This window comes from Chaetodon trifascialis, chromosome 2, assembly GCF_039877785.1.
Source record: "Chaetodon trifascialis isolate fChaTrf1 chromosome 2, fChaTrf1.hap1, whole genome shotgun sequence".
NCBI classification, from domain to species: Eukaryota; Metazoa; Chordata; class Actinopteri; order Chaetodontiformes; family Chaetodontidae; genus Chaetodon; species Chaetodon trifascialis.
In genome coordinates, this window is record NC_092057.1 from 31,453,108 (window position 1) to 31,477,793 (window position 24,686).

At 44.0% G+C, this 24,686-nt stretch overlaps 1 protein-coding gene across 4 annotated transcripts in view; it reads right to left on the bottom strand.

The window, feature by feature from the left end:
* Nucleotides 1–24,686, bottom strand: part of LOC139347667 (glutamate receptor 2-like) — a 236,651-nt gene that overhangs the window by 68,338 nt on the left and 143,627 nt on the right. For all 4 annotated transcript variants that reach the window (XM_070987431.1, XM_070987415.1, XM_070987407.1 and 1 more), the window contains exons 12-16: nt 22,224–22,366; nt 21,069–21,284; nt 7,465–7,619; nt 4,292–4,490; nt 3,492–3,739 (exon numbers count right to left, since the gene is read on the bottom strand). In XM_070987431.1, the coding sequence (XP_070843532.1) occupies nt 3,492–3,739; nt 4,292–4,490; nt 7,465–7,619; nt 21,069–21,284; nt 22,224–22,366 (961 nt within the window). The remainder of the gene's footprint in view (nt 1–3,491; nt 3,740–4,291; nt 4,491–7,464; nt 7,620–21,068; nt 21,285–22,223; nt 22,367–24,686) is intronic.

Here is a 24,686-nt window from a genome sequence, read left to right on the forward strand (position 1 = left end):
GGGTCCATGACCGGTCCCTGCTCTGCAGTAGGCGGGTTCGTGACTGTAATGAGATCCCCCGCGATGACGTCATCGGTGCGGGGCCAACTCGTAACGCCCCTAAGCTCCATTTGCGGAAACTACCTGCACTCGCTCGATCAGTCCACCAGGAGGAGCATTATAATTGGTTACCGTGTCAGCTTTGCTGAGTCGTTCATTAGATCTGCACATAGCCTCCACTGCTGTAAGAAAAACTGCTTGTCTAGTAGAGCACCCTGTGCAGTTTTTTAAATATAATTATGCTTAATCATCCACATTATTGTAGTGCTCGTTCACAAACTTCTTGGATCTGCTCATCTGCCCATCCTGCCTTTTCCTCCACATCTCTCTCCACCTTTGGAGAGGCTCCCAGCGCATCTCCGCGTGCCGAGTGATTTGTGCCCAGAAAATTAATCATGAATAACAGAAGTTGTGCGTCGCGTTTTTCTAGCATTCTGAACTGCTAAAGAGTTAAATGTTTAATACTCTGCCTGATTCGCGGAGCCACTTTCAGTTGGTGGGTTTCCTGTTTGTAGCGCATTTTAGATTTGCGGGTCGCTATTTGATGCGGTTACCAGCAATACGCAGAGTCCTGTATGTGTGTGTACTGTATATTACTGGACAGAAATCATTTACAGTGCGCTGAAGAGGGAGGGACGGGAGGATGAAATGCCAATTTCAGCCTGTGATCTGTTAATGTCTGACTGAACATTATTTTGTAAAGCTACATCACTTTTATGACTCAGGAATGATTTTGTTTGAGCTGATGCTTCGTATTCTCAACTTAAAACTTGTTTTTTTTAAGATGGGAACTGAATCTTTTCGACTGTTTCTGTAATGTGAAGTATGGTTATTATCATATAGGAAGTGATTATATACAACTTTTTTACATGAGTTTGTTTTGATCGCAACAATCACAAAAACATTCATACAGTATATTGTAAGAGAAAAACAGGAATTTTCTGTTTGCAAATCGAAAATATGCATTAAAACAGGCTGATGGAAACACACATTTAAGACTTTTTTAAGACTTTGTGCGAGAAATATTTTTCTAAGTTGATCTAAATAATCAACGTAAAACAGTTGAGTAACTGTGACTGCCTAACTACAAATAAGCCTACTAAAGCAGATGAATGTAGTGGAGTAAAAATCTTTGCCCTTGAGATGTGTTCCTGTGAGGGACACGCCATCTCCTGGTGACACCCTGCAATTGAATGAAGAGGCGTGTTTATAGTGGATTCTGGGCACACCCCAAGAGGAGGGGGGGACTGGTAGCCGGCTGGGAGCTGGATGGCCTCTGGCCTGGAGGGGAATTTCGAGGCCGCTCCATCTGTAGCTGTTTATTTTAATAATGAAGAACATGACATTTCTACCTTACACTTTTGTGGTATTGAAAACGTCAGCCTAACAATCTTGACTTGCTGTTAAAGAGACATGCCCCATCCAAGTGCCTTGGATCAACCCTTCACAAAGCTTGTCTCCCAAAGGTTTGAATGACTAGCTACTTCTTCATGTGATGCTATGAGATCTTTTTTCAGACTGTCTATTAGCTCCTCTTCTTGAATCATCCTTTTATTCTGTATTTTGTCTTCATTAGCTTTTTCATAACTTATATGTCGTTATCTATCTGTCTATACAGATATAAATATTTGTTATTTATCTATACAGATAGAAATAGATATATGTTATTTATCTTTACAGATGGATAGATGGATAGATATGCACCTGTCCATCTATAGGTGTGCAAAAGTACAGCTCCTTTTGTGAAACTGATTTATGGAAATAAAATAAAATTAATAAAAAAAAAATACTTTGCATGGTTGCGCTTGAATTTAAATAGCTGCTGCTTATAAATGTGTCAATTAAAGACTGTCTTCATTTTCTCTTGAATCAGAACCAAATTGCATGGTCCTTTCCAGGGAAATTTCATTCTGTAAAGAAATTACAGTTACATATAAATTCCTTCCTTGGAAATTGTAGAAAAATAAAGGTCCTGTAAAATAAATTATACCATTAAACTATAACATTCCAGGGAATTTTACATAAGTCATTTTTCCTAGTATCTACTAACTATTTGTTTGCTGACAGATAGCAGAAGCCAAAGGTAGAATCGTTGGATTTCAAATTCAAATAAAACAGGAAGTTCTGAGGAATTTGGATAAATCACTAAATCCTATGAAATATGTACCTATCATATAAAAAACTGAATATATTGCTCTTTCAGATGGAAATCCAGTACTTTTAAATGGGCGACAAAAATGTACACATAACTAGGCAGGCATACACATAAAAAGACACAGACACACACACACACACACACACACACACACACACACACACACACACACACACACACACACACACACACACGTGTTTATATCACGTGTGGGGACATTACATAGACTTACATTCATTTCCTGGATCGTTACCCTTCCCCTAACCATAACCACTATCTGCCTATTCCTAACCCTGTACCTAACCTAACCTTCCCTAACCCGTAACCCTGTCCTAAGTCTGCACCCTAAAATTCAATGATTTACATTAAGGGGACCTGCATTTTGTCGACATAAGGGAGGCGAGTTCCCACAATGTGACTGTGTAAACAGATTTTTGTCCCCACAACATGATAAATACCTGTTTACACACACACACACCCAAAAAAACAAACAAACAAACAAAAAAACAGGTCTTAAAGAACAACAATTCCTTAATATCCAGGTCTTAAAGAGGCAGCTCATCATAACTGTTGAAAAACCTACAGCCAAATTGTTCTCACAGAAGGAATATGAAATCAGTTTTAAATGAAAGAGGAAATTAGTAAAGCAGCATGGTTGATGGCTAAGAATATTTCACACTGATGTATGTACTGTATCATGAAAAACAAAAAGAGACTAGTATTTCTTTAAGACCTGAAATCTCAAGACCCCTTGCCAAACCCCCTCCCTCTACCCCCCCAGTTGTCACAGCAACCACCACTAGCCATTTGTCAGAGGTGGTAACCATGGTTTAAATACAAACCACTGAGATGATGACATCAGGGTAGGTGGATTATTATAACAACGTGTAAGCCGCCATGCCCCATTCATCACACTTGCATCCTGCAACACCCAGTTGGTGCTATGGCTTGGGACTGGACTACATTGCTCTTTGTGGTAGTTTATTATCCTAAAGGCAGGGCTGCACTTGAACACAGCTGCAGCTCACACACTGGCTAAAGAACACCTGACCACTATAGCAGATGTTCAGCCGGTGTATCATGTCATTGCTTATTAAAGCCTTCAGGGCACTGAGGGAAATTCTGAATCCACTCATAACTGGAAATTGTCTATTAAAAATTGCTCTTCCACAGTTTCAATGAGTGGGGAAATGAGCTGTGTGAAAGGAAGAGGGACAGTATGCCAGGCAGCAGGTTAGTAGTGTGAATGGTATATGGCAATGCAGGTTGGCTAGCATTGTTATACTGATCCACCCACCTTAATGGGGATCCTTTGGGCGTGGCGATGCCGTAGCCTTTAGAGTCCAGGTTTCCTCCCACTTTCATGGTGTCACAGGGTTTCCTCTGCTCGATGTACTCATTCATGGTGGACTCCAGCAGGTAGGCATACTTCCCTTTGGACTTCCTGACACGCAGGACACCCTCCGATGTTTTCTTGACAAATACGGACGGTTCTGCTGATTTCATGTACTGCCACATTTTGTCAAACAAGGCGATTTTAGAGCGCTAAAAAAGACAGAAACACAGATAAGATACTACAACTTTGTGCAACTTCAGTACCTTTAAGTACACTGTAATACCCCTAATCTCACAGTTTCAAGGTATGTGTTTTTCTATTGTAAACAACTGTTTGGCATTTTGAACTGCAGTTTGATGATGGTCTTGATCTGATTGAGACACAGGGAACACATACCTGCAGCCTTTAAATGACTGTATAAGCTGTTAATCATCAGAAAGAACGCACATAACTGTTGTGGATAAAAATGCTTATCCACAAATCACCAATCTTTACTCTGCTTTTTGGGATTCCTGTGAATCTAGGTATACTCTGACCTCAGGTCTATAGGAGATTTTGGAGTGACATGTTAGCTGGTGTGCTCCACCACCAGCACTGAAGCTGTTCTGGAGGCTCATGCTGGAACAACACCTTATTAATACACCACGTGTTGCCTTGTCCTCTATTAATTAGAACTTGGCCCCTTCTGTACATGTCCTGCTAAACTGCCAGTTGCATTAGAGGTAACCTGCAATCATTTCTATATTGTATTAGGTCCTTACCCTGAAGAACTCCTTGGTGGATCCAGAGTCCAGTGTTCCATATGCTATCTCTGTCTGTTTAGCTAAGTCTTCAGCACTCTCAATGGGAGAAACCATCCTCTCTACTGTCAGGAAAGCAGCCAGGTTGGCAGTGTATGATGAGATGATGATCAGAGTGAAAAACCACCACACCCCCCCCACTATACGACCTGACAGAGACCTGTGCATGCGCGCGCGCACACACACACACACACACACACACACACACACACACACACACACACACACACACACAAACAAACAAACAGACCAAGGTATGTAGTTATTACAGTCTCATAAGTCAAGCAGTCAGATGAATAATTTGTGGGCTAGCTGGGAGAATGTTGAGTACAGCGTTTCAGTAGAATGGCTGACGGCCTCTGACCTTTGGCCTTCGTGACAATGTTGTTGACTGTTCACTGTCCTCACTAGCTTGTGTAATTTCATACTTTTTACACATTTTCTTTATTATTCATTTTCTTTTAAAATTTTACATTCCATGTCTGGACAAACGGATTAACTGATGAGTATTAAGGTTACAGGGCTGGATTTTTAGTAGTTTACTCTCTCATATTATCAATGTGACTTTGAAAGGGGTTATCTTACTTCGTGCACAAACCTAGAAGTTCTGGTTTCATTTTGGCTGCCTTTGGAGGAACATGGACCACTGTGGCATTCACATGAGGGAACACATTTCCTATTTTGGTATTGCACAACAATGGCAGTAGTGACATGCCACTGTGTCTGTATCTTTTTATACATTTTTTTTTTTTACTTTATCTACACAAGTGCATGCTCATGGGGGAATTGTTGCGTCTCTGTAGATTAAGATTATGGTCCTGACCTGCTCTATATGGGAAACGTTGTGCGACAACTTCTATTGTGATTTGGCGGTATATAAATAAAATTGAGTTTAATTGAATGTCACATGCCACCTGATAGCCCAGTCTCCAGCTAGTTACATTAGTCAAGATGATTATGCTTCTGTCACAGTGATTTCAGTCTTTCATCTGCTGCCCTTCCATTCATCTGTTCACCTGCTCAGCCAGTACTTCTCTACACACAGTCTCCTTGCCAGCCACGCCCATATGTCCACTGATCCCAATCCCAATCAGACCAGTATTCAAGATGCTCTCACACTCTTTGCCAGATTGTTCTCAACTCTCCAGCTTTCAACACTTGACTGATATCTCCTTACCGACCCTGCCTGCCTTTGACAGCGTCTCTTCCCCAGTAAATACCTCAGCCTTCTGTATCTGCTCTGCACTTCCTGGTTCTTTACCCATGATTGTTTTGGTGTTTGCTTCACCAAACATTTCAAGAGACTTTGAATCCACCTAAAAAGACTGAACTGAGAGACATTTGTCTGGTCATTGGATGCTTCACAAGAGTGTAATATGCTGAGAGACTTTACATGGAAACTAAACTGTAGACAGTGCTGTGGCTTATCTGTAACTGCCAATTCTGAAATTAAAGTCAGCATCAGAAATCTTTGTTTCGTGGTGGTACTAGGCTTGGCTCTTGAATACACTTATTACAGTACAGGCTGGCCAGTCACGGAGCCAGCACATTCTACCGCGATCTGAAAGGATTGAGGGCTTTCTCCACCAACACAAGGCTCTGATGGTGTCTGAAATTATATGTTCAGATTGTCATTCACAGTATACACAGTTTCATATGCAGCCCAGAAATTGTCAACATGTAAAAAAAAACACATTTGGTTTCAATATGCTGCAAATAAAGTAGGAATTATTATTATTAGTATTTTTTTTAATGTTTTGTCTCTACAACATTTAACAAATGCAGAGAAGCACAGGTGTCTGTCAAAACAGAAGGCAAGTTGACTGAGAGACATCAGTCTTCATCCTCCAGTGCTCCAGTTTTTATTTTAGGAGATTTTAACCATTGTAAACTGAAGACATCTATAATCCATTTTTATCAGTATGTTACTTGTCCTACTCGCTTCAGTAAGACTCATTCTTTGTTACAGACTCATCAAAAAAAAGCATACAGATCAATTATGATGCCTCCAGTATGATCGGCATTTGGTACACCATAAGGGTTAAAATTAAGACTACTGCAAATGTGGTTGTATATATCTTGAGATATCTGAGAGGAGCACAGTGGGCCAGCGGTGGGAAATGAAGAAACGGCCGTTCATTCAATGAATGCAGTAACTCATATGTCAAACTTAGCAACCCACTGGATTGGCTATTTGCTTGGTTGATCATTAGCTTCAGAGGGACAAATAGAATTCTTCTAGATTCTACTGCACATGCTGTGTACTGTATATCTTTGTGTTCATTTCACTCTGTTCATGCTGTTTAAAAGTATATTTTGTAGGTAGCAGTGCTACCTGAATCCGGCAGTTCTAGCTGTGGCAGACTTGATACTCTGTTTGGAGTGAACAACAGTTTCAGGAAATGTTAGGCGAACCAAATAAACAGTCCCACTAAATACTGAATCCAAAAGGGGCAAGACGAGAGACATAGTCAGAGACACAAGGCGGAGGTAGTTATCAGGGGTACAGAGAACAGATGATGTCAGAGGTGGGCAAGGTCAGTAGTGGGAAAGCAATCTGAAGAATGAGCAGGTGAGCAGATGAGAAGGAGAGTGGCAGCAGGTAAGGAGTTGACAAATGTGTCAGTATTTAATCGTTGTGTATTCATATATACCCCAAAATGTGATTTATTTTTATTCTGTATAATAATCTGCATTTTTACTACTTAGCTTAGCTTAGCTTACAGGTTTGAGGCGCTGCTCGGGTGGCGACCCACAGTTCCGCTTGGACGGGATGTAACTGAAAGGCAATTTCCCCTACAGGGCACCAATAAAGGTATTCTGATTCTGATTCTGATTCTGATTCTGATTCTGATTCTGATTCTGATACTAAACAGCATTTCATTGTCTCAGTACTCTGTGATCATTACTGCTTTTTGGGTGTCTGATTAAATGCGAGACTGGTTCTGTCACCTATATGTATAATAATTGGAAATGGCAAATTATTGAGAAAAAAGCTTTCAATATAGTGCAGTCTAATTACAACTTGACAGCACGTAACATAACAACACCTGTGACAGTCAACAGTTTAACAGAAAAGATCAGAAATTAATTCTTTCTAAAGAAATGTGTTGTAAATTCATGGCTTTACCAACCTTGGTGAGATGTCACAACCCTGTCGCATGAAAGCACCCAAAGAGAACCAAAGGGAGTTAAAGATCCCAAACTCATTGGTGGATTCAGTCGTCAGTGGCAAAGCTCCATCCTCTGGTTCCTCTAGTGTCCACTCATACGGGCTGAATCTGGACACCTACAAGGTAATATTATCATTTATTGCTTTAACTTCCCCTGTTGCATTGTACCTACATGAAAACATACTTCTTTTTCTTGAACAGAAATGTGTTGATTTTCATACAGGAGAATGCACACAAGCAAGAATTTGTCCGGACAAAATCAAAACACACAGCATGAAAAGCTGAGTTACATGTTGTTGAATCACTGTCGGCAGTCTGACAGTCATGCCTTAATTCTGCACCAGTTAGGTGTTTGAGATTGATACTTAAGAACGGCCAGCTTCAGGCCCCACCTTCAAAGCTAGCTATTGTGAAAAAGAACCTTGGTTTTTTTCTCATGTGGTGGATGATGCATTATTATGAAAGAACATATCTTTACTTTAAAGCCATAAGGGTGGCTGTGGCTCAGGAGGTAGAGCGGTTGTCCACATATCAGAAGGTCGGTGGTTCAATCCCTGGCCTCAGTAGTCCACATGCCAAAGCATCCTTGTTCAAGATACTGAACCCCAAAACTGCCCCCGATGCTGGGCCATCAGTATGTGAATTAACACTCATAATGAGCAAGTGGCTTAATCACGTATGAATGTGTGTACGAACTGGTGAATGCAGACTTGAGTTGTAAAAGGGCTTTGAGTGGTTTGCTGTTTTTCTACTCTGTGGATTACTTTCAACTTCATGAGATCCACTGTTTAGACACAAGAACAGCCAGGCTGACATCAATTACATCATCATCATCCCACACCCTGCATGAGACAGTAGGGGACTAAAGCAGCTCCTTCAGGAACAGACTGCTGCATCTAGTCTCTAAGAAAGAACGCTACTACAGGTCCTTCATCCCAACAACTGTCAGAGTGTTTGACGCAACCATCATGTAATGTACACTGTGTTGATGCTGTCTTTCTTTCTCAAATCTGCATCATAAACCCACTTTGCACTATTGTTATCAGTGCTATGCTCACATTATTCATTTCATCTGGTGCAAAGTTGTATGTTTCCCTCAACTGTGCAATAACACTATTCATTATCCATATGGGCAACAGTACTTACTACAGTGCTACAAACTGTATGTATTGTGCATATACATAATGCTAGTATTTCTCATGTACAATAGTATTTCTCAAGTGCAATGGAACACATGACATTAATAGTTTCTCATAAGAAAATTGCCAATGGTACTTTTTTTATGGCAGTAAGATTTTTATGGCATTTACTATTTTTTATGATCTGTATAAATGTACATTATACATAATTGTTTTTTCCACACTTTTTTATTTATTTTTTGACCCCTTTATGTCACTGTGCATGGTCTCTGTAATACTTGCTGGCTGTAATGATCATATAAATGATCAATACATATGCCTCCCCCATCTTTGGGTGTCATCACGATATAGTTATTATCTTCCTAATTTCAAGTCTGTTTGCTCAGTACAGCTTTATGAACACTTCCTACAGCAGATGACAACTTTTGGACTTAAGATTTTGATGCAGAAACTTGTGTATTCGACAGTACTCCTTCGACAGTTTCATGTCCTCCTCGTCAGAGTCCAAGGGCAGTTCTTCTTCGTCCAAAGAGTCCAGCGGTGGTGTCGTGATGGTCCTCGGATGCCTGCCTCTCTAGGGTGCAGGGGTTCCGGTTGGCTGATCCATATGCTGCTGGTGGAAGCTGGTGATGAGCCTTTGAATGAGAATGTGACGAGCGGGGACCCATGACCTCTCCTCTGGTCCATATCCCTCCCAGTCGACCAAGTACTATAGACCTCAACCCCGACGGCAGGAGCATAGGCGGGACCTCCGTCAATGACCCAAGGTGGTGGAGGTGGAGGTTCTGCTATCATGAGTGGGCTATCCCTTACTGTTTGACCCAGGACACATGGAATGTGGGGTGGACTCTCATGGAGTGGGGGAGTTTCAGTCTTACCCCTGTGGGGCTGGTGATCTTCTGAATGTGGACTGGTCCAAAAAAAACTGGGCCCCATTTTCCTGGACTCCACCCTGAAAGGAAGATCCAAAGTGGACAACCACATCCTCTGGCCCTGACGATTGCCGGAGGTAGTGTATCACCCACAGCACGGAGGAGGGAGGCTCTGGCTCGGGGCCAGGTGTGACGACAGCGGCGGATGAATGTCTGGATGGAGGGCCAGGAGACCTCCCTCTTCAGTGCTGGGAAGAGTGGCGACTAGAACCCATAGGCACACTGGAAGGGCGACATGCCCGTGGTGGAACTGGTCAGCGTGTTTTGGACGTACTGTACTCATAGGATTTGCTGTGACCAGTGTGACGACCCTCCCTGTTCGCTTGCTCTCTCTCTCTCTCTCTCTCTCTCTCTCTCTCTCTCTCTCTCTCTCTCTTTCCTGACATCAGCAGGGTTGTCAGTGGCATTGGCCCCACCTGGGCTCCTGGGGGTTGTGGGCCCTCAAGACTCTCCTGGAGCTCAGTTGCTGTCTCTCTCCCTTGCCTGCGACAGCTCCTGGCTTTTGTTTGACCTTTTTGTTTCTTTATTCCACCTTACAACACACACATATACTCCTACATGCATGCACTCACTTACACCACTGATCTTACAGACCACACACGACATGATTAGATTAGGTTGCTTTTTATGTTATCTTTCTTTAAATAAATACTTTGTTCAATTGGCTTTTTGTGTGCATCTCCCTCTTTTGTCATGGCCGTGCAGCCCGGTTCGTGACAAGTGGGGGCTCGTCCTGTTTTAATTTGTTTGGTTTGAGGCCGTTTTGTGGTGGCCTTTTGACGTAGGGTTTCATTTGGGGTTTGCTTTTTGTGTTTGGGAGATGCATTTTTGAGATAAATGTTTTTGTTATTTGGTTTGGTTTGATTGTTTTAGTTAGGAGAGTTTTTTTTGGCCTGCAGTTTCGTGTGTTGGCAAAAGTGGGCAAGTGTGAACCGTCAGCAGTGATTGCGGTGTCTTTTGGTGTGAATTTATGCTTTTGTGGAGTTTCCCTGGTTAGGTTTTGCGACGTGGCCCTTTTGGGCTCGTTGTTTTTTTTTGTTTGTTTTAGTTTGTTATTTTTGTGTGGTGTGCGTGTGGAGCAGTAGTCTCGGGTACACATTCACAGCTGTCAGGTGAGTATCCAGCTTGCTGGGGGCTTGGCCACCCACCGCTAATCTGCACGAAGACTAGGCACAGTGAGTTAGATTAGTTTTGGATACACAGATTAGTTAGAGGGAGACTTCACATTAGTTTGGGGGATATGTGTAGTGTCTCTTTTGCTGCCTCGGATGACCTTGGCATCACTGTTTGAGAGTTCTGTTATTTCTCTTCTGCCGCTTTTGTGTTTCTTTCTTGCCTGATGTATCTGTAGCCTACTATGGCAGGCATAGAGGATTTTGTGGCTTCGCCTTGTGTGGAGTTTTTGGAAGGCTGCACTAAAGATCAGCTTTTGAAGGTTGCGGAGAGATATGATACTGATTTAAGTGATCTTAGTGTTAAATGTAAAGCTAATTTAAAGGCTCTAGTAAAGATGCAGTTGATTAGTAAAAGAGTGTTGGTTGTTAAGCAAGGAGACTCTGTTCAGGCGCAGGCATCACAATTTTTTGGTGTTCCATCATGCAATTTAACTTTTGAGCAGCAGAAAGAATTGCTGTTATTGCAGCTGGCTCATGAGAAGGACAAGCAGCAGTTGGACTGGGAGAGGCAAAAGATGGAGTTGGAGAAGCAGGTTGCAATTGAACGCTTGCGGCGTGAGACAGAGCAGGCCAAGACAGACTTGGAGGCTACCAGGTTGGGATTGGTTAGGGATGGTAAGCTGCCTGGAGAGGTTTGGCAGGAGGGGGATGGTTCCTCTTCACCATCAAGGTCCTATGATGTTGTGAGTAGAGTGAGAGGGATCCGGATGTTTTTTTTTCTTTATTTGAGCGGCTTGAAGAAGCAAGGGGCTGGTCAGACTCTGACCAAACATTGCTGCTGCAGTGTGTTTTGACAGGGAAAGCACAGGAGGCATATGCATGTCTGGGCTGTGAAAACCTTACTTATGCTTCAGTCAAGGCTGCTGTACTGAAAGCATATGAGTTGGTCCCAGAGGCGTACCGCCAGCGTTTTAGGACATGGGAGAAGAGGGCTAATCAGTCACATATGGAGTTTGTAAGAGAGCTGACTAATCACTTCAATCGTTGGTGTGTTGCCTCAGGTGTTGATGATTTTGAAAGTTTGTGCAATTTGGTCATTCTGGAGTAGTTTAAAGACTCTTTACCCAGTCGGGTTGCCACGTATCTTAATGAGCGCAAGGTTACAACTGTTACTGAGGCTGCGGGTCTAGCCGATGAGTATGTGCTCATGCATAAGGGTTGGTCTGGTGAGCCTGGACGGGAACGTGTTAGGAAAAAGGAGGGTGATGTTAGGTCGCCGGTGAGTTTTGGCATTCCCACAGGTAGGGGCTTCCGGGCAGTGCCTCAGAAGCGGGAGAATGTGTGCAATTATTGCTGTGAGGCAGGCCATTGGAAGTCAGACTGCCCAGTATTGAGGTCTAAAAAGCAGCATGCTGGAGGGGGGGCGTGCTAAACCAGCAGCCCTCTCTGTGAGTATTGTGGATCCTGTGGTTGCCAGGCCATGCCAAACTGAAAGGGGGAAACCTGGCCTGACTGGGGTGTTGGATGAATCCTATCTGCCTTTTATTTCAGATGGGTTTGTAACACAGGTAGTGATGTTGGTAGTGATGTTAAAGTGCCTGGAGTCTGTTTTGGCTTTCTCTGAGAAGACTGATACTGGGGACAGAATCTTTATGCGAGGGATGGGTTTGGATGTAGTTCCTGTTCCAGTGCATAAGTTGAATTTGGACTGTGAGTTGGTGCAGCGTGAGGTCCCTATGGGTGTCAGACCAGGGCTACCAGTAGGGGGGGGTTGATATCATTTTGGGCAACGACCTTGCAGGCAGCCGTGTTTGGGCGAAGGGGTCACCGCCTCCAGTGGTTTCTCTCTCTCCTGGGGGGGCAGAACAGCCTGATGAAAGTGCAGTGCTCTTCCCTGAGGTTTTTCCAGCATGTGTGGCTACACGGGCAATGTGTCAGGCTGAGTCCAAGGGGGTAGATGGGGAGGGTGAGACTGTTTTGCCATGTTTGCCTGATTTTCCTTTGTCTGTCTCTCACAGTGAGCTAGAAGGAGCAGAGAGCTGACCGGTCTTTGGAGGAGCTATTTGGGTCTGTGCTGATGACCCCTGAGGTGAAAAATGTTGCCAGTGGTTATTGTCTTCAGGATGATGTCTTGATGAGGAAGTAGGTGCCCCACAGGGAGGATTTTGTTGGGGATCCCATCTTTCAAGTGGTAGTTCCATCAAAACTTGGTGGTCATGTGTTAAAGCTGGCCCATGATGGGTCGGGGCATTTGGGTGTCCGTAAAACATATGATAGGATTTTGCGTCATTTTTTTTGGCCACGACTTAAAAAGGATATTTCCCTGCACATTACAAATTGTAGTACGTGTCAGCTGACTGGTAAGCCGAACCAGGTTGTTAAGCCAGCTCCACTGCAGCCTATTCCAGCTATCAGTCAGCCTTTTGAGTATTTGCTCATTGATTGTGTGGGGCCGCTGCCCAAGGCCCGGTCTGGTTGCCAGTATTTGCTGTCTGTAATATGTCAGAACACCAGGTACCCAGCGGCTTACCCATTGTGTACAATTACAGCAAGGGCAGTGGTTAAGGCTCTGACACAGTTCATTTCTGTTTTTGGCATCCCCAGAGTCATCCAAAGTGACCAGGGATCGAATTTTTCCTCTCACCTGTTGGGCCAAGTGTTAAAACTTCTGGGAATCAAACTTACGACTTTACTTCAGCTTACCACACTCGGAGTAAAGGCGCCCTGGAGCGCTTTCATCAAACGCTCAAATCACTTTTGCGTGCTTACTGTACTGAACTGAATGGGGACTGGGAGGAGGGGCTCCCCTGGTTGCTTTTGGCTGCACGGGAGGTAGTGCAAGAAAGCACTGGGTTCAGCCCAAATGATTTGGTGTTTGGCCATGCTGTACGGGGGCCGCTGGCTGTATTTAAAGATGGCTGGAAGGAGGTAGATCCACCCACCAACTTGATTGACTATGTCAACGGGTTTAGGCATAGATTATACACTGCTGGGGAGCTGGCAAAACAAAGGCTGACTACATCACAGGCTAAAATGAAGAAAGTGTATGATCGTAGAGCTGAGCTTCGTGAGTTTAGTGTGGGGGACCAAGTTTTGGCTCTGTGTCCATTGGTGAGCTCCCCCTTCCAAGCAAGGTTTAAGGGCCCTTACACAGTGGTTAAGCGTGTTTCTGACCTAAACTATTTGATTTCAACTCCGTTGAAAAGTCAGTTAAACTTTTTCATGTGAATCTGCTTAAGCCCTATTATGCTCACTCTCCCAGTGTATCCGGTACTGACCAGCAGGAGGCAGTGGCAGTGAGTCCTGTTTTGGTAGTGGGTACAGTGGGGGTGGTTCCAGGTGAGTGTATGGGTGATGTTCTTGAGCCTGATGAGGGGGTGTTGTCTGGCCGATTGAAAAATTCAGAGACCCTCAGGGACTTAAAGGGGTTGTTTGGCCATTTGCCAGAAGCACAGGCTCGGGAATATGAGGAGCTGATTTTGAAGTATCCTGGTTTGTTTGGGGATGTGCCGCCCCGTACTGATTGGGCTGAACACGATATTGATGTGGGTGAGACACAGCCTATTCGGCAGCATTTTTATAGGGTTTCTCCTGAGAAGCGTAAATGCTTAGATACTGAGGTAGGGTATATGATTGACAATGGTATTACTGTGCCTTCCTCTTCAAGCTGGGCTTCTCCTTGCCTCTTGGTGCCAAAGAGTGATGGAACACCAAGGTTTTGCTCTGACTTTAGGAAGGTTAACAATGTGACGAAGCCAGACTCATTTCCATTGCCCCGAATGGAGGACTGTGTGGACCAGGTGGGCACTGTGAGCAAATTTGATCTTTGAAGGGCCACTGGCAGGTGCCCTTGTCCAAGCGAGCACAGGAAGTGGCAGCTTTCATCACTCCGTCAGGGCTGTATTCTTACCAGGTGATGCCTTTTGGTTTAAGGAACGCGCCGGCCACATTTCAACGTCTGATGAACCATGTGGTGGCTGGGCTGGCTGGGTGTGCGGTTTATTTGGATGATTTAGTGGTCTATAGTGATTCTTGGTTTTCTCACATGCAGTGGGTTAAGGCGTTGTTTGACAGGCTGGCCGAGGCAAAGCTCACAGTGAATCTTGCTAAGTGTGAGTTGGCTCGGGGCACTGTGACTTACTTGGGTCGGGTGGTCAGCCAGGGGCAGGTTGCTCCTGTGCGGGCCAAGGTCTTGGCAATTGAGCAGTTCCCACAGCCCGTTACTAAGAAGGAACTCATGAGATTTCTAGGGATGGTGGGGTATTATCGATGTTTCTGTAGGAATTTTTCATCAGTGGTGGCACCGCTTACAGACTTGCTGAAGGCCAGGGCTCAGTTTGTTTGGACAGCAGAGTGCCAGGAGGCTTTCAGTGACATCAAAACTCTCTTGTGTTCAGCTCCAGTGTTGGCTGCACCCCGTTTTGACTGTCCTTTTGTTTTGCAGGTGGATGCGAGCCAGGTAGGAGCAGGGGCAGTGTTGATGCAGGCAGATGAGCAGGGAGTTGACAGACCAGTTAGTTTCTTCTCCAAGAAGTTTAACCGGCACCAGGTGCATTACTCAGTGATTGAAAAGGAGGCTCTTGCCTTGGCCCTGCAGTACTTTGCAGTTTATGTGGAGTCAGGTGTGGCACTGGTTGTGGTCTATACAGACCACAATCCACTAACTTTTTTACACACTTTGAGGTGCCCTAATTACCTGATTAGGTGGTCGCTGTTCCTGCAGTCTCACAATCTGGACATCAGACACACTAAAGGCCGTGATAATGTGGTGGCAGATGCTCTGTCTCGGGCTCCAGTGATGGAGTAGGTAGTGCATGTTCATCTCCTGTTCTCCCTCTGTTATTGTTTGTGTTTGCCTCTCTAGATTGAGATGGGGGGCGAGATGTTGGGACTGGTGGGTTGTAAGTATGTCATACTATTCCATGTATTGTTTAGATGTTTTTGTTGTGTAATTCTGATGTTTTGACAGTGGTCCTGTGGCCCCCGTCTTATGGATGGGGGGGGGGGGGGTGACGACCCTCCCTGTTTGCTTGCTCTCTCTCTCTCTCCTGACATCAGCAGGGTCGTCAGTGGCATTGGCACCACCTGGGCTCTTGGGGGTTGTGGGCCTACAAGACTCTCCTGGAGCTCAGTTGCTGTCTCTCTCCCTTGCCTGCGACAACTCCTGGCTTTTGTTTGACCTTTTTGTTTCTTTATTCCACCTTAAAACACACACATATACTCCCACATGCATGCACTTACTTACACCACTGATTTTACAGACCACACACGACATGATTAGATTAGGTTGCTTTTTATGTTATCTTTCTTTAAATGAATACTTTGTTTAATTGGCTTTTTGTGTGCATCTCCCTCTTTTGTCATGGCCGTGCGGCCCGGTTCGTGGCACCAGGAGGAAGGATTCTGTGAGACCAAACAGTGAAGAGCCATCTCACTCTTCTGATTCATGTTGATTCAAGTTTCGCTGTTAGACTGAATGAGGACCAGGTGATAGGCATTGTGGAGATCTCATTTAGTAAAGATCATGGCCCCTTGGTGCAGCTTGAAGGCAGAGGAGATGAGCAGGAGTGGATAGTGTTTCTTGATAGTGATGTCATTCAGGTCCCGATAGTCTATGCACGGCCTCAGTGTCCCATCCTTTTTTATCTACAAAAAAGAATCCTGCCCCAGCCAGACGATGGTTGAATGATGCCTGCTGCCAGAGAGTGAGAGAGAGGCATGCCCTCCAAGTCAGATGATTAATCATGAAGGCTACCTTGGCTTGCTTGGAGGTGAATATGTGTGGCTGCAGGGCAAACAGGATGGAGCAGTTTGTCAAGAAAGCGTTACATGTCTCTGGGTTCCCAGCGTTGTGTTCCGGGGTGCCAACTCTGGGTTCGCTGACAGGGAGAAGCAGAATGACGGATGGTGACTGAAACTCTGGCTGGGAGCATCCGCCAGCCATCCACTGAATCTGAGCAGCAAGTGCTGCTAGCCCCTGCTGCTGAGCATCTGCAGCTTGTCTGGCTGTCACCACCTTGGTCGTCATCATGGCTTCATGCTGCTGGAGGATCTCTTCAATTCTTTCTAAGAGATCCCATGGAGATAGAAAGGGCAATGGGTCCATGACTGGCCAGATTATACTGTAACAGGTAAGGTTAGAACCCAATAGCAGCGCTGCCTGAATGGGGCAGTTTGTTAGAGTCTTATGCTGGGCTGGTTTGATGCTTTGCACTGGGCGAGCGACAGTTTCAGGAATTGTTTGGCACGCCAAACAATTCGCAGTCCCACTCAGCAACAATTCCAAGAAGGGCAAGTCAAGGTGCATAAGGTGCAGGCCTTTTTATCTGCCTAGAGAGTTTACATCAACTGTAACTGCAGTTTATATATACACTGAACAAATATATAAACGCAAGACTTTTTTACTCCCATTTTTCATGAGCTGACTTCAAAGATCTAAAGCATTTTCCATATACACACAAAAGATCCATTTCTCTCAAATACTGTTCACAAATCTGTCTAAATCTATGTTAGCGAGCACTTCTCCTTTGTCGAGCCTTAGGCTGGCCATAATAAAAGGGCACTCTGAAATGTGCAGTTTTGCCTTATTGGGGGGTCTGGGGGGGTTACAGAAAACCAGTCAGTATCTGGTGTGACCACCATTTGCCTCATGCAGTACAACACATCTCCTTTGCATAGAGCTGATCAGGTTGTTGATTGTGGCCTGTGGAATGTTGGTCCATTCCTCTTCAATGGCTGTGTGAGGGTTCTGGATATTGGCAGGAACCAGAACTTGCTGTCATATACATCGATCCAGAGCATCCCAAACATGCTCAGTGGGTGACATGTTGGGCGAGTATGCTGGCCATGCAAGAATTGGGATGTTCTCAGCTTCCAGGAATTGTATACAGATCCTTGCAACATGGGGCCATGCATTATCATGCTGCAACATGAGGTGATGGTCGTGGATGAATGGCACAACAATGGGCCTCAGGATCTTTTCATGGTATCTCTGTGCATTCAAAATGCCATCAATAAAATGCACCTCTTGTTGTCCATATAATATGCCTGCCCATACCATAACCCCACTGCCACCATGGGCCACTCGATCCATAACGTTGACATCAGCAAACCGCTCACCCAAATGACGCCACACATGCTGTCTGCCATCTGCCCTGAACAGTGAATCCATCCATGAAGATAACACCTCTCCAACTTGCCAGACACCATCGAATGTGAGCATTTGCCCTCTCAAGTCAGTTACGACAACGAACTGCAGTCAGGTCGAGAACCTGATGAGGACGATGAGCATGCAGATGAGCTTCCCTGAGACGGTTTCTTACAGTTTGTGCAGAAATTGGTTATGCAAACTGATTGTTGCAGCAGTGGTGGCTGGGTGGGTGGCTGGTCTCAGACAATCTTGAAGGTGAACATGCTGGATGTGGAGATCCTGGGCTGGTGTGGTTATGTGTGGTCTGCAGTTGTGAGGCCGGTTGGATGTACTGCTGAATTGTCTAAAACACCTTTGGAGACAGCTTATGGTAGAGAAATGAACATTGCTCGCTCCCTCAAAACTTGCGACATCTGTGGCATTGTACTGTGTGATAAAACTGAACATTTTAGAGTGACCTTTTATTGTGGCCAGCCTTAGGCACACCTGTGCAATAATCATGCTGTCTAATCAGCATCTTGATATGCCACACCTGTGAGGTGGGATGGATTATCTCGGCAAAGGAGAAGTGCTCACTAACACAGATTTAGACAGATTTGTGAACAATATCTGAGAGAAATGGATCTTTTGTGTATATAGAAAATGTTTTAGATCTTAAAAGTAAAAACAAAAGTCTTGCCTTTATATTTTTGTTCAGTGTAATTTGTATAAATATATATATGCGGATGTTAAACTAGCAATGAAAGAACTGTATGCTGCTATCCCCAAACAACAAACTACCCACCCTGATGGAGCCTTTATTGTTGCTGGAGACTTCAACCACTCCAACCTGAGGACTGTTCTCAAATTTCACCAGAATGTCTCCTGTCGCACTAGAGGAGACAAAACCCTAGACCATATTTATACAAACATTCCCGAGGCTTACAAAGCCACCCCCCTCCCCTAAGTACACACCACTCATCAGACGTGTGAAGCCGTCAGTGAGGACTGATGAAGTATGGTTCAGGGAATTCAATTGATCGCAACTGGACTTTTTCAGTTTGTCTTGGAAGACATTTCGCCTCTCATCCGAGCAGGCTTCATCAGTACATGCGCACCAGACTAGATAGGACAGCTCTAGTCTAATGAAATGGTGTTAGGTTCAAGTATTTATCCTCTGAGTGATGCCAACCCCCAAAACCAAGGATGGTATCACTCTATTGTGAGGCAAACGATCCCCCATTATGGCGGGGTAGGGTGTGACCCTTGGGTGTCTGCCTCATTAGTGTCCTATTCTTGTCATTGGGAGGCTCCTTGAGCCATGTGTGAATGGCTTTGTTGTTTATTTTCAGAGGCTAGGTTTTTGAATCTCTTTGGAAGAGATGAAAGGACAGCATTGTATGTGGGAGATGGTGGTGGTGTCTCAGACCTCCCCCTCCGTTCAGAGACGGTTTTTCAACCTTGACATGGATGGCTTCTCTCACTCCTCTTTCAAACCATCTGTCTTCTCTGTCCAGAATATGCACATTTTTATCCTCAAAGGAGTGTGCTTCCTTCTTGAGGCGCAGGTAAACAGCTGAGTCTGGACCTGAAGAGTTAGCCCTTCTGTGTTGTGCCATGCGTCTGCTCAGTGGCTTCTCAGTGCTTACAATGACCTGGATAATTGAGAATATTCACAGGCCTGATGAAGTATGGTCATAGAAAGTGGACTCCATACTCCAACACCAGTTCCAACAGACAGACATGTGGCAGGGAATCCAGGCTATCATGAACTATCAGCCAAAAAAGACAGCCCCACCAACCAGCAATGCATCCTTCCATGATTAGCTCAACTACTTCTGCGCTCGCTTTGACCAGGGTAAGAAACAACCAGCCATCAAAACTGCTCCCCACCCAAATGAACAACCCCTCACACTCTCCACTTATTATGTGCATTCTGCAGGGGGAACGTCCATAAGGCTGCTGGCCCTGATGGCATACTCGGCCGCGGGCTCAAGCCCTGTGCAAAACAGCTGGCTGGGATCTTCACTGGCATCTTCAACCTGTCACTGGCCAAGGCAGCAGTCCCCATGTGCCTCAAGACCATCACCATCATGATGGTACCAAAGCAGCCAGCTGCGGTGGGCCTTAATGACTTCCACCCCGTCGCACTCACCCTCATCATCACCAAGTGCTTTGAGAGACTGGTCTTGGCCCACCTCAAATGCTTACTTCCCCCCACACTGGACCTGCAGTTTGCTGACCGCCCAAACAGGTCAACAGAGGATGCCACCTCCACGGCACTGCACTTCACATGTTTATGAACATTGGGAGTTAGAGTTGGATTTCAGTTAAACTTTTTGTTAGGAAAAATAATAGCAACTTTATGAATGTTTAATAATGTCAATTTTGTTCAACAGTTCAACAGAAGATACAGATACAAATGTTCAGTTTCATTTAAAAAATGGACTGACATTCTTGTTTTCTTGTCAGCCTAATAAGTGTGTGTGTGTGTGTGTGTGTGTGTGTGTGTGTGTGTGTGTGCAAGCTTTTTTTTTTCTGTTTTTTTCTGTCTGTCTCAACAGTACAGCTGTTTGGTTGGGAGAGGCAGTAAGAACGTGATCATGTAGATATAGATTCCCCAAGCATTTATATACATAGACTGCTATGTCCAAGTGACCTCTACATTTTCTGAAAGTGGTTTACATGCAATTGGAAAGTAAGACTGCAGTCACTGATGATCTGAATAAAAAATTAATAATAATGATTCTATTATTATTATAATTAATAATAGAATAATAATTATAAATGCTCAGAGACCTGAGGTTTAAGTGGGGAGCAGGCACTGCCTCTTAGAAATATAAATATGTAGCCCTAATTAGATCAAAGTTTTATTGCGTGTTGCGTACAGATCTGCATCAAAATCTGCCCTTGGGGTATTGGAAGTAATGCAAGCCCAGGCTCTCACAGGCTGTGTTAGTAGTTAAGCAACACTTTCACACTCAATTTCATGTCAATATGATAGAACCCATGTTCTAGAACCCCTTGTAATCAATACAGCTGTCGACACAAGAACATTGTGTGCATTGCTGGGATCTGAATCTTATTTCTGGGATTTAACTACACTCAGTCTGAACATTTCAAGCAGAATATTCATGCATGCCCATAACACACCCACATTGGGCACCTCTGACAAAAATGGTGACAATATAGTACCTGAGAATTCGAGTGGAAACAAAACACAACTGTACACAGAAACAGACTGACTTACCAGAAAGAGAACAACACTAACTCCTATATAGGCAAAGACAATGCACATCCAGATTTCATAGGCCAGCGGGTCCAGAAAGGAGAATACACCTGGTTTGGATTTCTGTGGCTTTTTGATCATGATGGAGATTCCCAAAGACATGAAAGGTTTGGAGAAATCTATCACCTCTTCACGAACAAGGGTGATCGTCAGGGGGGCAACTGCTATATCTGCTTTCTGATGGAGAAACAAAGACAGAGTGAGAGTGCTTGACTGTGATCACTTCATGGACTTCAGATGGCTGTTGGAGAGAGGAGTAAGATAAATACACACATTTTTTTTTTTTTTTTTTAAATCTGGTGGACACTGTCTGCACATGCTCACTCTTGTCTTCCTACTGCTGGCATTCACTATCCATCCTCATGTTTTTGACCTTTTCTTGTAGTAATTGTAATAAATTATATTTATTTTAAGTAAATCCCTTGTGTGGACTCCCTTGTCACACTCCCTGAGGACACATTTTCACATTTACTTTTTATTGCTTAACAGCGATTAACTGTTTAAGTTGTAATTTCAAATAAAATGCACTATTAAGAAGTTGAAAACATGTTGAAATCTTCAACATGTACAGAAACATAAATTCAACTGTTCAAATAATGGCAGGATAAGTCCTGCCGGCTGTGGCTTATCTGACTGTCGCCATGGGTGTCATAAATTCTTTTGAAGCAATCAAATGCTTCTTCACTGGGATTCAAACCTGGTCCTCTAGTTGTATATCTAGCTGCTTCTCCAAACTCCTAATCATGGAACAATCTTCCAATTAGATTTTTCACTACTTAGTATATATGTCATGTCAGGAATCTGGCCACTCAGGTTGCAGACCAACAAGAGATGACTAAAGAAGACTGTAAAATGGTTTGACTCCCAAGAGACCAAAAGACTAAGATCCAAATCTGGTCCAAATTTGATTAATGATGTAAGGGTGCATCAGGAGTGGAATTTCTCTTGGACATGGGATGCCATACTGCTACTACTACAGCAGTAAAACTGAATTTCCATTTAACATTATACTCTCACTCTCTGTGTGTGTGTGTGTGTGTGTGTGTGTGTGTGTGTGTGTGTGTGTGTGTGTGTGTGTGTGTGTGTGTGTGTGTGTGTGTGTGTTTTAAATCTTACCCCATATACCAGCTCTCCAACCATACCATTCCAGATCTTGGTTTCTGCATCTCTTGCTCCATATTTGCCATCTCCCACAATCCTTAGCTGGTAGCGTATACCACAGTGCTTTGCAATCTCTGCAGCTAGGTCAACGCAGTAACCTGGCATCAGTTAAAAACAAACCAAAAAACAAAGAAAAACTAGAATTACCACCTTGTGGTAACCAACCAGTCAAGTCTGATTCACATGATGTATGTAGTTTGGAATTTCATAATAATAATAATAATGAGAAAAAAATGTATTTGTGTAGTGTCTTTCATACACAAAGAAATCACAGGCACCAAGTGCTTCACATGAAAAAGACATAGAATGAACATATTGTACTGCATGGTGGCACAGCAGGTAGTGCACATGCCTCACAGTAACAAGGTTGCCGGTTCGATTCTCGGGTCGGGCCTTTCTGTGTGAAGTTTGCATGTTCTGGGTTTTCTCCGGGTACTCCGGCTTCCTCCCACAGACCAAAAACATGCTCATTAGGTTAATTGGTGACTCTAAATTGCCCCTAGGTGTGAGTGTGAATGGTTGTGTGTTTGTGCCCTGTGATCGACTGGTGATGCCGGTGATGGCTGGGATAGGCTCCAGCAACCCCGAAAGGGATATGCGGTATAGAAAATGGATGGATGGATGAACATATATTTTCAAGATGGCACCGCTGGAGTGGGAGCTTGTTACAGCAGCTCTGTCGTGTTTTTTTTTACCACTAGTCTGAGTCGATCATGTGTATGTATGGATGTACAACTGGTGAGACTAGGGATTTATTTTTTTTCTACTTTGCAGATTACTTTCCTCAACTTCAGGAGACCCACTGAACTTAAGGTCCATTGTTTACACACAGGAACAGCTGATCACGCTGAGCAACACGAATGTGCATATATATATATACAGGGTGATTCAATTCAAACTGGCAGTAGCGCCAGCGCAACATCACCCTCTGCTGGCCCCGCCTTCTTTAACACGCAGCATCTACTGTGTCAGTGTTATTGTTTGAATGAGAGCATGTCCGCGGGAGCTTGAAACGGCTATTAAGCCAAAGTAAGTGTATTAAGTTAAATTTACATTGATGGAGAAGTTCTGTAATATTCAACAATTCAAACAGGCCAATAAGAAGAATTTAAATTTAAAAATGGCTTATATATATATATATGCACAAAACAGCATTTTTTGGAGGACTTCATTACGGCGTAAAAAGCTGTGTTCTTTTTGCTCATTACGGCGTAAAAAAATGCCGTGAAATCTGAAAAAAAAAAAACAAACGGTGTTTTTTACGCCATAATGAAGTTGAAACGTGACTGAATGTGGCGTATTTCTGACAGGAACGGCTTGCCATATGCTGCAGTTTGCAGTCTGCGCTGTTCACGCGGGCAGTGTGGCAGCTCTAACCTGTTTACACGGGCGCCAAAATAAAAAGCGACAGATTCCGCCACACACGCCACAGGTCAACTCTTGCTGTATATTTGTAAACACAAATTTGCAGCAAAACGCCCTCTCTCAGCTATTTTGCTCCAAGCGCCCTCAACATTCTCTGATTCTTATGGATACAAAGGTGCAAAAAGTCAGGAATTTTGTAGGATTATAGTCAGGTGTATCATCAACCAATTATACAAAACAGGTGCTAATGATCATCAATTTCACATGCAGGTTGAAACACATTCATTAACTGAAACAGAAACAGCTGTGTAGGAGGCTTAAACCTGGGTGAGGAACAGCCAAACTCTGCTACCAAGGTGAAGTTATGGAAGACAGTTTTATGTCACAGGTCAAACACCATGGCAAGACTGAGCACAGTAATACACAAGACAGTTATACTGTATCAGCAAGGTATGTCCCAGACAAAGATTTCAAAGCAGACTGGGGTTTCAAGATGTGCTGTTCAAGCTCTTTTGTAGAAACACAAAGAAACAGGCAACGTTGAGGATCGTAGATGCAGTGGTTGGCCAAGGAAACTTAGTGCAGCAGATAAAAAACACATCAAGCTTATTTCCATTCGAATTCGGAAGATGTCAGGCAGTGCCATCAGCTCAGAACTTGCAGAAACCAGTGGAATCCAGGTACACCTATCTACTGTCTGGAGAAGTTGAGTTGCAGCCAAAAAGCCATACCTCTGACATGGAAACAAGGCCACATTACTCAACTATGCACGAAAACATAGGAAATGGGATGCAGAAAAATGGCAGTGGGTGCTCTGGACTGAGTCAAAATTTGAAATATTTTGTTGTAGCAGAAGGCAGTTTGTTTGCCGAAGGGCTGAAGAGTGGTACAATAATGAGTGTCTGCAGGCAACAGTGAAGCATAGTGGACGTTCATTGCAAGTCTGGGGCTGCATTTCTGCAAATGGAGTTGGAGACTTAGTCAAGATTAGTGGTGACCGCAATGTTGAGAAATACAGGCAGATACTTCTTTTCATTCACTGCATTTTGTTAA